Source organism: Schizosaccharomyces octosporus (assembly GCF_000150505.1).
Source record: "Schizosaccharomyces octosporus yFS286 unplaced genomic scaffold supercont6.1, whole genome shotgun sequence".
NCBI lineage: Eukaryota > Fungi > Ascomycota > Schizosaccharomycetes > Schizosaccharomycetales > Schizosaccharomycetaceae > Schizosaccharomyces > Schizosaccharomyces octosporus.
Window position 1 is genome coordinate 3,724,329 of NW_013185619.1, and position 11,912 is coordinate 3,736,240.

General features: G+C 36.5%; 5 protein-coding genes and 1 non-coding gene across 6 annotated transcripts; 4 read left to right on the forward strand and 2 right to left on the reverse strand.

The window, feature by feature from the left end:
- Positions 1-99: 99 nt before the first annotated feature.
- Positions 100-3,501, reverse strand: SOCG_02491 (telomerase reverse transcriptase 1 protein Trt1; the record flags this gene model as incomplete). The annotated part of the gene is made up of 17 exons (XM_013160984.1): positions 100-274; positions 313-409; positions 452-618; positions 657-900; positions 936-1,149; positions 1,189-1,337; positions 1,380-1,564; positions 1,604-1,704; positions 1,743-1,826; positions 1,868-1,975; positions 2,017-2,286; positions 2,326-2,396; positions 2,432-2,582; positions 2,624-2,880; positions 2,921-3,186; positions 3,231-3,349; positions 3,445-3,501. The coding sequence occupies 17 exons, from the start codon at positions 3,499-3,501 to the stop codon at positions 100-102; spliced, it is 2,715 nt and encodes a 904-aa protein (XP_013016438.1).
- A 467-nt stretch (positions 3,502-3,968) lies between these two features.
- Positions 3,969-5,780, reverse strand: SOCG_02492 (ribosomal protein subunit S23). Its single transcript, XM_013160985.1, has one exon. The coding sequence runs from the start codon at positions 5,675-5,677 to the stop codon at positions 4,235-4,237; it is 1,443 nt and encodes a 480-aa protein (XP_013016439.1). The 5' UTR covers positions 5,678-5,780; the 3' UTR covers positions 3,969-4,234.
- A 43-nt stretch (positions 5,781-5,823) lies between these two features.
- On the forward strand, positions 5,824-6,683 carry SOCG_02493 (ribosome biogenesis protein Rrs1). Its single transcript, XM_013160986.1, has one exon. It carries the CDS (start codon positions 6,066-6,068, stop codon positions 6,570-6,572), a length of 507 nt encoding a protein of 168 aa, XP_013016440.1. The 5' UTR covers positions 5,824-6,065; the 3' UTR covers positions 6,573-6,683.
- Positions 6,684-6,916: 233 nt separating this feature from the next.
- Positions 6,917-6,987, forward strand: SOCG_16206. Its single transcript has one exon. It is a non-coding gene; the product is annotated as a tRNA-Gly (tRNA).
- A 238-nt stretch (positions 6,988-7,225) lies between these two features.
- SOCG_02494 (RhoGEF Gef3) lies at positions 7,226-9,724 on the forward strand. The gene is made up of 2 exons (XM_013160987.1): positions 7,226-8,605; positions 8,654-9,724. Exons 1-2 carry the CDS (start codon positions 7,706-7,708, stop codon positions 9,311-9,313), a joined length of 1,560 nt encoding a protein of 519 aa, XP_013016441.1. The 5' UTR covers positions 7,226-7,705; the 3' UTR covers positions 9,314-9,724.
- A 390-nt stretch (positions 9,725-10,114) lies between these two features.
- Positions 10,115-11,856, forward strand: SOCG_02495 (cytochrome c1 Cyt1). Its single transcript, XM_013160988.1, has 2 exons — positions 10,115-10,255; positions 10,353-11,856. The coding sequence occupies exons 1-2, from the start codon at positions 10,196-10,198 to the stop codon at positions 11,217-11,219; spliced, it is 927 nt and encodes a 308-aa protein (XP_013016442.1). The 5' UTR covers positions 10,115-10,195; the 3' UTR covers positions 11,220-11,856.
- Positions 11,857-11,912: the final 56 nt, after the last annotated feature.

Consider the following 11,912-nt stretch of genomic DNA (forward strand, 5'->3'; position numbering starts at 1 on the left):
TTAAAATACAAATGCTTTTCTAATACATTATAGCTAGTCTGTTGGTTCTTTTGAATCAATTTACAAGCATTTAGAACTTGAGAGCTTCATGATATTGTTTTACATATTGCTTATTCTAGAATTATAAGTAGAAGAAAACAGAGGTTGTTTTAAATAGCTTTTAGAGAAATCAATTTGTGAACGCAGCTCTTCACAATCAGTCATCAGTTTCGTATATACCATTGATGACCTAAAGTTTGGTCTGATAGCAGTTAAAAAGCCATGCAGTAAAGCCCTAGGATGTCAGCAAGCATATTCATTTTATTAACTCACCATTTCATTTCTTTCAGCAAAAAAGGACGGTTGTTGACCTGATGGGTTAATGAACAGACTCTTCTGAACAATTTTCTGATTATCATATTCATCATTCCTTAAGCTGTTAATACAGGATACTATGAGGTATCGCACATACGAGAAAGAAGCAATGGTTGGATAACAAACACAGAAACTACTCGCTTCAGGTAAACTTGCAGCCTCATAGAGAGCACATAGGCTAAATTGTAAATATTAGAGAAAATGATAGAACAAGAATTATGGTGGCTGTCAACAAAGGCGCTTGAAAATAAAGCAAATCCAGTTCTAGATCGGTTAACGAAAATTCAATAGTTGCAGTTTACCTGAGTAATTTATTAATCAATGAATTTCCAGTGCCTTTGCATAGCTCTACAGTAGACGCATCGTAAAGAATCCTAAAACTTGTAGAACAGCAATATACTGTATGCAATGACCTTGCATGCAAGTAGAACCCACTGAATGGGATTAAGTTACTTGCTTTAATATATGGCTCTTTAAATGAATCCGGAGGTTTGAAATTAATTAGTGTCTTTCCATTGCTCGTACTGAAGTTATACTTAGTGAAACCTAAGCATTAGTATAAGAAGCTAGAATAAATTTACCTTTTGAAGACAAGCTCAGAAACCTAATAGCTGCTTTCTTGTGAACAGTAATGAACAAAAAATCGTCAACGACACGTATGAGGGCCGATCCTTTTTCCTTCGTAAACAATAAATAGTCTTCAATCAATTCTTGCATATAGAAATAACATAAATAAGAAGATATAACCGACCCTTGAGAGATACCCTGTGTCTGACGGTAATATTTTTGACCAATCTTTTATGTAAGTAAAAATATGGACGAGAACAACCGTACCTTCACAATATTCTGCTTTACATGTTTTTCAAGCATTAAAAAAAGCTCGTCAAAGGATTTTGTCCAGTACTCAACGTTGTCGACGAAAATCGTGTCTTTCATACGTGTTGCTAATGAAGACGCTAATCGTTCAAAAGGCTTAAGGTCAACTATAACTTATTAGTCTTCTTGTATTAAGAAATAAATCTTACAGTAAGTATGGGCTTCGTTCACATGCTGCTTAATCAATTGACCCTGTGCTTTTTGAATCATACAGTATTTTCGTATGATATACTCTGGGTCTTTCAAATGAATCTTCGTTATACGACACATCAAATCCTGTTTTATATTATTGTAGCAACTTTTTATGTCGATACGAACGAAATATTTTTTTCGACTGCTGTTAGTGCTAATTATATAGGCATTGTCCGCTTACTTATACCAGTGGTGTCTTCGAAGGTCTTCCTTGTAGGAAATGATCTTAGAAAACAAGTTTCTATATGAAAATGATTCATCATTCCTAGACTCGTAATCTAACTACAACCGTTAGTATATAAGTTTCTCAAAATTCTTACCATTGTCAACTTAAGCACAGAAGCTAACGGTTGTAATAGCTGATTTGTACTAATTAAATGAATTTGTCCATTATTAAAAGATTTCTAAAGTTGTTAGCAAAATAAAGAGGTAAAATGATGTATACCTTCATTAAATGTTTACGACGCAAATTTGTTATTATTCGAAACGAATCTTTCTTAGGAATTAAACGAATTGTTGCTGGAGGCAAGACTGGGTCTTCTAGTAATTCATGCTGTACCTAAGTTAGTAATTATTTTTCGTACATTCGTTTACCGTTTCGATAGGAACGTAGATGCTGTCTTTAACCCTCCTTAGAAAAGGGTTAGATAAACACTTCCAGACGTCTTTCCTAAAATAACAAGTTGCATTTTTACGTTCAACCGATTCCGTGCAATAGAAAAATGACTGCAGCAAAGATATCACAAATGTGTTAAAAAACCAATACATAAACTCCGAGAATATCTGCTTTCTTTTTTCAAAATCAGTAAGACAAATATTTCTTGAGTCATTCTCTGCTAAGCGTATCCACGGAATGCTCCTGATCTAAATAATTTAGTACAGTGTATAATCATTAGCACTTACTGGAATGTTATGCATTATATAATGAAGAGTAATTGTCTCGAATCTTGTCAACCGAAGAAAAGTGTATAATTCTAACGTTAGTATAGCCATTGTCTTATTCCCTTACTTTGCATAACAATGTTAAAAACATGAATTGTACCCCATACGGACTTTGGGAAAACATTAATGATAATTGACCGCAAAAAAGCATAAACTTGATTTACATTTAGGGAGTAGGCAAGCACTGATGATGTTTCCGGATCCTTAAAACGCATATTCTAGTATTGTTAGTTGACAAAAACATCATTATATACCCTACAGTACACCTTGGACAATAATAATTAAATATGAGTGATAGCGATATCCGATTAAGGCTTTTAGCTATACTATAAATTAAAGGAGCGGCCTTCAACAAACGTTTTGGGATATCATGTTTCTCGGGCAGAATGGAGGAAGCCCTATTTTCAAAATCTTCATCAGAAAAGACACTTGGAATTCCAAATTGTTGAGGAAAAATCCATTGTAGCCAATAAACCGTTGTTTTTTCTGTGATCTGTCCACGATGAAAGAATCGATCTGCCTAATTAGTAATTACATTCAAAATCTTGTTACGAACCCTTTTTTAAATGTTTGCTAAAGTATTTATAAAATATTCGAAACCGTTTTATAGAGATTTTGTTCCAAGAATTCTCGATACGGGGTTTTTTTTGACGGCCCTTCTCATATGTTACGCTTTCATTTTTTCTTTTTCTTTCATAAGTACTAGACTTTAGGTTGAAAGAAAAGATTGGGACCCCAGTTACTTGTAAATAATTATTGTTTACCAAATATGTAAATATGCTCCCGTTGTACAATAAGTGATACATAGCATCACATCCAATTCTAGAAAGTTAATTTTATCACAAAACAGTAAATAAAATGCTTACACTTTAAGTAGTAACTTCCAATTCTTCGACATCAAAGTATGTATTGAATTGTTTGGAAATGTTGAGACTAAGCCCAATCTCTCGCCATTAACATGAGTAGCTTGGAAGTTTTCATTGTTCTAGAATTCTAATTAGTAACTCTTCTAACTTTCTTGTCTCGGATTTACAGTAGTCAAACCAAGGAGAGACAGAACTGAAATCAGGTTAATCATACCGTGGTAAATCCCTTCGTCAATAGATTATTATTAAATTTGGAGTCATTTTTTAACATATGTTGGGTGACATGTAAAATCAACTAAAACTGTAAATCAGTCTGGGAGTAGAGACGTCTGGCTATGTTTACCTCTGCCTGAGTATACTGAGGATTGAAACTATCGAACTTAGGAAAGGAAAAGTCATAAAATCCGACCCATGTGGATTGAAGAAACTTTTTGAACTCTTCAGCTTCTGGTGAGGAGTCTTGTGCCAGACTGTCTAGTACAAAATTCCTTGAAGATTTCACACATACATAATCCACATATTGTTCCAAAGTTAATAATTTCGTGAAATGCTGTTCTAAATATACTACAATGTCCACTTTTTTATTGGAAGGACCGTGAAAACCCATATAATACGTAGAACTTCAGTAGTCTGGAGTGTTATGCCTACTTGAAGGCTGGCTTTGAAATCACGGTGCACTAAGTATTAGGCAACTACAATACATTTAAATAAAAATGACTTTTACAACTTAAATTTCCTAACCAATTGAAAAGTTATTTTCTAACTCCCGTTTCATTAAAAATATAATGTATTATATGTACCGAAAGGAACAGGCGGAATGGAATGACTACAAAATTTTGAAAGAATGTTTAAAGTGTAAAAAGGGGAAACGCGGGTTGGGGATTTGGTCATGTAAGCTAAAGACATGAAAAATCAAAGGCGAAATTTATGGGACGAACAAGTCAAAGTAGAGCTTTAGTCGATAACAATTAGTATATATCAACCACTTCAAAAGAAAAGATAAATTATGTTAAGCGAGTACAGGTGTCAAAGAAAAGTCGGGGATTGCCTCCACTCAAAACGTGATTTTGGAAATGTGATTGAACAGGCTCAAGGCAGACGTTAGAGTTTATTAGATGTTCCATAACCGAAAGAGATTCCTTAACTGAATAGGGCTCCAAAGGAATGACCTCTGCCGATTTGGCTGACTCGTAGACTGAGTTGTTGATGGGAACATAGGGATCAAAACTAGTCTTGCCAAAAGCAACATCTAATGACGGAGTTTTAATACGTGGTTGACTGGAAGTTGCAGCAAAAATTGTTCCGCGATGGAAGGAGCGTGCTCCAAACAAATATTCATAGAGAGAGCTTATGAAAAAGAAATCGCATGGCGAAATATTCTGGTTCTCTGGATTTTTGTACTTCGTAGGAACAGATAAAACTGACAAGTTGTCAATGACGAAGAGAACGTTGACTGATGAACCAGGTTTTTCAGTGGCCGCATTGAGTTCCTGCATGAAGGGTTGATAAAACTTCACTGAGAGCTCAGAATTACTTGTTATTTTACGCAGGAAAGTATGCAAATCTGTACCAGCGGCAATCGATTTTCCAGGAGCCAATTCATAATTTTTTGATGTGGATAAGGTCCCCAAAACTTTGGAATTGACGTTCATAACAGAAGTGAGAAACTCTTTTATGAGATCTGGTTGTACCCAAGACTTTAAAGACGGGTCATATGCATAAGCGCTGGAAGAATCGACCCAGCGTTCACAATTATGCACTCCTAATACGACATAGTTTGGATGAGAGAAAGCAAACATTTCAGCTTGAAGAAGAGAAATGCTCCTTCCAGAGCCATTGGAGCCGTCTAATATATATCGTCCTTTTGCTGAACTGACATCTTTAGAACGTTGCAAAATGTTGTATAGCTTAGTGGTAACTTGCCGGTGTAAAAGTACAGGGTTAGAAAAAAAGGAAAAACTTTTCTTTTGCTTTTCAATAGCACCAAGAGAATCTAACTTTCTTAGAAGAGGGCTGGGAATTTCGTACATTTTCCCTTCCGCTTTCGGTGACCAATGCATGGTTTTGTGGACTTCTTTTACACGCTGGCCATCCTGATTAATAAGCTCATCTAAAACAATACTTCCATTGGATGTCTCTTGACCTTGGAGAGGAGGCTTTTTATTTGTCTTATTGCTCCGGTCGTATTGTATCGATCGGGACTCTTTTTTTCCATTGCCACGCAGGTTATCAGATTCATTGTTATGTTCTATGTTGCTCTTGCTTTCAATTCTATTCAAAGGAAGAAAAGTAGAAAATCCTTTGACTCTGCAGGCGTTGCCGGAATTTGTTTGTTCAATCCTGTACGTACATTGACTAACACGTTGTTTCCAGGAAAATTTCGATTTTCCTAATAATCCTGTTCGAAGATTCAGCGCATTCGAAGTGCTTCTCACCTTTGGAAGCATTTTATGTGTCTTTTTTCGAACGATTTACCTTGAAATGGGCATTACGCGGTAAAAGACTTTTGAACCTGACCCTAAGATAGCCGGTTACCGACGTACAAGGTCATCGTTATTTTATATAGGGTAGGGTTAAAAGGATTACAGAAGAACGAGAAGCTTTGTACAAGAAATTGTTTAAATCCTTTTCTACAACTACAAAAGAGGTTAACCGAATAGGAAAGAGCTTTTTTAAGCAAGAAGACCTCAATTTTTGAAAAGCAAAGTTACTCCTTTTGAGCTTTTGAACCAAATAATTGAACTGTGAAAATTTTTGAAGGTCTAGTGGATATCTTAGAATTTTGGAAGGGTGTAAAAAGAAGTTTGAAATTAATACTACTGGTTGAAACTTAAGATGTCTACAAGTGTTGAGAAAGCAATTCCCTTGGAATACGATTTAGGCAACATGTCTGCCTCAGATGTGACCCCCTTAGACGAGACAAAATTGAACTCTCAGAGGAGTCAGGAAAAAGAAGATTACTTGACATCTATCTCCCGTGATAATGCTCAGTTGCTCGTCAATAAATTATTGGCTTTACCCAAAGAACGAACTGCAGACGGTGTATTGCTTGCTTTGCCCGAAAGTACTACTCCTCTTCCTAGAGCCAAACATTTGCCTAAGCCTAAACCAGAAACGAAATGGGCACGCTTTGCTCGCCTTAAGGGTATAGCACCCAAGAAGCGCGAAGGAAAACTGGTGTTCGATGAAGCTTCGGGAGAATGGGTACCTAAATGGGGCTATAAAGGCAAAAACAAGGAATTGGATACACAATGGATTGTTGAAGAAGGAGAAAAGGAAAAGAAACTGACATCAAAGCAAGTCAGACATAGTTCCAGAAATGCTAAACGCACTCGTCGGTGAAGAAAATCAACTTTGGTTATGAACACCCCTAGGTTTTGCATTTTCAGATTTCTATTTATAATTGTTTCGTCGGTTAATTTGTAATATAGATTTGGTGATTCGTGATTAACAATGTAGGTTTGTATATATGTGTAAAAGCTGTGCATGTCTGTCAATGAAGGTCACTTAATTATAAAACGAACCCAAATGGAAGCAACCGTGTCTGGGGAGTTCTCTTTCTCTGCACGAGAAATAGCTGGATGTATGTACAAATTATTTTTCTTGCAACGATAACACCTTGTTTAATTTCAAAAATGTAATATTTTCATGTACATATATCTTTTAACATTGAAGGTTAGTGGTTAGCATCAGTGGTGTAGCGGTAACATGAATGCTCCCCAAGCATTCGCTCCGGGTTCGACTCCCGGCTGATGCAATTTTATTTTTTTCATACAAACGCGGTTAACCTCATTGTATCTCGGTAGTAAATAAATATTCCGGGACGTTTAATATTATTTTTCTAAAGTCTTTCAGGCGCTTATTTTGATGACTTTTATTGCTTAATTGGTTTATTATGTCAATATTTTCTTGATATGATTGTTTTGCTTCTACTAATTTTTGTTTATTTCTTCTAACTGACATTCTCTTCACTACTTTGTTGTGCTTCAATTATTCTGAAAGACAGAATAAAGAATACAAAACCTTTGAGTATTTTTATTTAATTGATTCTGAAACATGTATATATCCTCCTAATCGGCATGCTACATCCAAATCCTGTATACTCAATATGCGTCAATAGGGATGATTTTTCTATTTATTTTTGTTTCATTTATCAAATTCTTACTGAATCTTATTTATTAAATGTATACGGAGTCAAAGCAACAGCACTCATGCTGCGACTTCATCTACCACTTTTTCCCTATACCACCTATACGAAACAATCCGTCGTTAATATCCAATCTCCTTTATTCCACGTACATTGCATTCATTTCGTAGATACTAGAGTTAAATAACGTTTATTTTGGTTTCTCTTGTGTAAAAAGAAAAAGATCATTCCACACCGAAAAATTCACACGACTAATGCATTGTAACTTATTTCCATAACTCTTCGGGCATCGAAAATATATTCTATTGTGGTATTGCTTGAATTTACCATGAGCATCCCGAAAATGTTCCAGAGTCGTGGAAAGCGAATTGTGTCAGATACTTTTCCAGTTACCAGTTTCTCTTGTAGCTTGGACGAAACATTTGCTGCTCGGCGGGACTCTTACCCTTTTGGACCAGAAGATAGCGAGACTCAATCATTGGCAAGTATAAGTGTTAAGACCGAACCTATTTTACGATCTAAAGACAAACAAAAGACTGTTCTGGCTGTTCTTTTGGAGTTCCGTGATTCTGAAGCTGCATATGTTCATGACTTACATGTTGCAAGACGTTACTATGCTGAACGGTTAAATGGACACGTAAAGAAAAGTGAATGGAAGAAAGTGTTTCAGGTTTTTTTAGAATTATGCCAGCAGGCAACATTGTTCAAAAGCGAAATTTCCAAAGCATTTGATGAGGAAATCGCAAACATGACTGAAGAAATTCAAGTTTCTGTACGATTAAAGCCATCAGTTGCCAAAATATTTCTCAAGTGGCTTCCTAAGCTTTCTTCAGTATATAGCAGATACTGTCTTGATCAAGATGATATTGTCAAGATCGTGGAGAAATGGTCGAATAGTCCGTCTATGTCAGATTACTTACAGGAATGTGATAGCATGGCAAAAATAGAGAGTAAATCATGGAATCTAGATAGCTTTCTAGTGAAGCCTATGCAGCGCTTTTTGAAATATCCCCTTTTGCTAAACCAGTTATACAAGTCAGCCAGTCTAGGAATGATTCAGGACTATGTATTACTAGGAGAAGCTTGTCATCAATCGGAATTAGCCAGTCAAAGAGCAAATGAAATGAAACGTCGGAGGGACATAGTAGTCGATGCTTTGAAGGCTGTAACAGATACTCAAGAAATTTTGGTACTCTCTACAGACACAGTATCCAAAAAACTTTCCAAGGTAACTATTTTTTTTTTCTGTTTACATTTGACTAATGATTTGTTTTAGCTTAAAACTTCTATTAATGTCTTCTATATTCCTGAACATGAACAGATAGTTTCCTTAATCCAAGATTTGTTTTCTTCCTACAGTGACTTGGTCGCGCTTCGGACATCAATTTGCGAATGGATTAAGTATTCTAGAATGCATTACACCCATATGCATACATTTGTCGATTCTTACGTACATTTTTGTAAAGAAACACCCTCCATGCAGAAGTGGATTCCAGTTTCCTTAGAGTTGCAAAACATTGCGAAAGGTGCTATCTTGTGCTTGATTGAGCAATGTCAAAAGGATGTACTTAAGCCCATGTCAAAGGCTATTCATTATTGTCGTAACCCCCTTTACATTGCCGATGTTTGGATTCGACGTGCTTCAGCATTTTCAAAACGGCGGCATTCTGGCTTGACCATAGAAACCGATCTGGAATCATTTCCACTACTAAGCAATTGTTTACTAGAAGAGCTACCAATACTGCTTAGCTTGACTCGCTCAACAACCGATGAATGCATCGTAGCTTTTTCAAAATCACAAGCGACCTTCTATGCTACTGTGACGAAAAACCTGACACCCTTTGTATCTAGCTTTTCGACTGTAAACTTCAGCAATCTGAAGGCAATTGAAAACTTAATGGATCAGACTGTCAATAATTCAACAAAATCGGTATAAGCATTCCTTAGAACCTCTGTCATTCTTTCCTTCCCTTTTTTACCGTTTCAGTTTCCGTTCTCTTTATGTATTGAGATCCCTCTCATATTATGTATAACATTTTTTTTACACTTTTGTTTGTTTTCAGATGCTTCTCCCATGTCCTTTTGTTGTGTAATGCTAGTCGTTAATTGATTAAGAACGGGGGGGGGGTCAAGAATCGATTCCTTTCGAACATATTGAGTTCCTATGCATATAATAGATGACCTTTAGTTCTGATCTAAAGCATTCGTCTGGAAAATTCATACTTCACCTAACTTATTATTACTCGTCTCTTTTCTTTTGTATTTATTCCAATAATTGGCTTTGTGATAGTCTAATAATATGTCGACTCCTTTCTATTTTAGAATCCTGCAGCAATAGAACAATCTATAGGAGAGAAATATGACAACTCCTTAATTATTCTTACAGTTACAGCGCGTGAGCATTCATATTCAACTGTGCCATTCGTTCACCACCTGAATCTTTCAATCCTACACTATGTAAAAAGTTTTTCGCTGAAAATACTCTTTAAATACTTAAACAGTATTCATTATTTTTCTGAGTGTCTTTCTGTATCGCAAACAAAATCGAGCAGCATCTTAACAGGTTGAAAGAAATCTTACAAATATAAAATTTCTTATTTTTTTCCTTTTAAATATCGTTTTTCATTAAAAATATTATTTATTTACTTTTCCTTTCCAATCCTGAATATATAATTTCCATTCTTCTTGTTGGTCTACACAAAACCGGGAATTGGTGTTCTTAACTTACCAACCACACCTACCTCCACTCACCCAATAAACTAACAGGGAATTGTTTCAAAGTGTAGTTTTTTCTTAATAAAAGGAAAGAACGATTAGGATGTTTCATTTATTCAAAAAGAAAAGCGAAATGCTTAAATTCGCTCGGTCCGGCGTTAGAGTACGTTTTTTTTGGGCCGTCTCCGGGTCCGCGGGTCTACAAGATTAGAATGGGATTCCGAAAGGGTTACATTTGAATAAACGACTAACAAATACAGAGCTTTACTCAGCAAGCTGAACAGACCAGCAACAGACGCACTAATATCGCCGTTGCCAGTAGTACCTTGCTTTCCGTTGGTATGCTCGCCTTGTACTACAACGTATACGGACCCAAGCTTTCAGCTGCTTCTCCGAAGGAAGAAGGATTACACTTTATTAAGCATGACTGGCCTCAAGAAAAGTTGCTCAAGGGTTATGACCATGCCAGTTTGCGCCGTGGTTTCCAAGTTTACCGTGAGGTTTGTTCTGCTTGTCATGCACTTGATTACATCGCTTGGCGTCACTTGGTTGGTGTCACCCATACTGCTGACGAAGTGAAAGAAATGGCCAGTGAATACGAATATGAAGACGGTCCTGACGATGAGGGCAAAATGTTCAAGCGCCCAGGTAAACTTTCTGACTTCATGCCTGCTCCTTACCCCAATGTTGAATCTGCTCGTGGTGCCAACAATGGTGCTGCTCCTCCCGACCTTTCCTTAGTTGTACGTGGTCGTCATGGTGGCCCCGATTACATTTATTCCCTTTTGACCGGTTATGTGGATCCTCCTGCTGGTGTCGAGGTTCCTGATGGCATGAACTTCAATCCCTTTTTCCCTGGTACTCAAATTGCTATGGCTCGTCCCTTGTTCGACGAAGCTGTCGAATTTGAAGATGGAACTACTGCTACAACTTCACAAGCTGCTAAAGATGTCGTCAATTTCCTTCACTGGGCTAACGAGCCAGAATTGGATCAACGTAAAAAGATGGGATTCCAAGTCATGACCGTTTTGACCATTCTGACCGCCCTTAGCATGTGGTACAAGAGATTTAAATGGGCACCCATTAAGAATAGAAAGATCGTATACCAACGCCCTGTCAGCAAGTAAGTCAAATCCTAGTTTTACAGTCCTTGAGCCTTAAGGGTCATTCAAGTCTTAAAGCTCGATTTTTTCTTTTCTCTAGCTTTCTTTTCTTTTTTTTTTAAATCTACCTCCTTTTGAAAATGAAAGAAGCAACAGAGAATATTTCTGTTCTACTTTTTTTGAATTTTCCGACCTTGCTACATATTCGTTTCTGGATATCTTCCTTATTTGACTAATATTCTCCTCCCCCCTTTTCTTTCAGTTTCTTTATCTCTTTCTTTTGATTGGAAGAGAAAGAGAGAGAAAAAGAGAGAGAGTTAAAAGCTCCTTTGTCTTACGGAAGAACTTAAGCATTTAACTTAGTTTTCCTAAGTGTGAAAAGCTCGTATAATCTCCTTTCTTTTTACAATTTATGTCACGACGGACTTAAAATGCCAATCCTTGTTATCACATATTGAATTATATTTTATACTTTGACTGTGTAAGATTTTTTCAGTGGGTTTTAGTTGTTCGTTGTCGAGACCTTAATAAAACTCATAAAACTCGCTTATCCCGAACGTATAGCGTAGTCAGCTCATGCATAATTGAAATCCTTTTTTTATTCGAACAAAACAATTTGCTAAATCGGAGACTTACTCATGGAAGCTGTTGTGTACTCCTCTTAAACTTTCTATTTGTAGCATCCGTAGCAATTTGTATAACGTCCATAATAAGCCC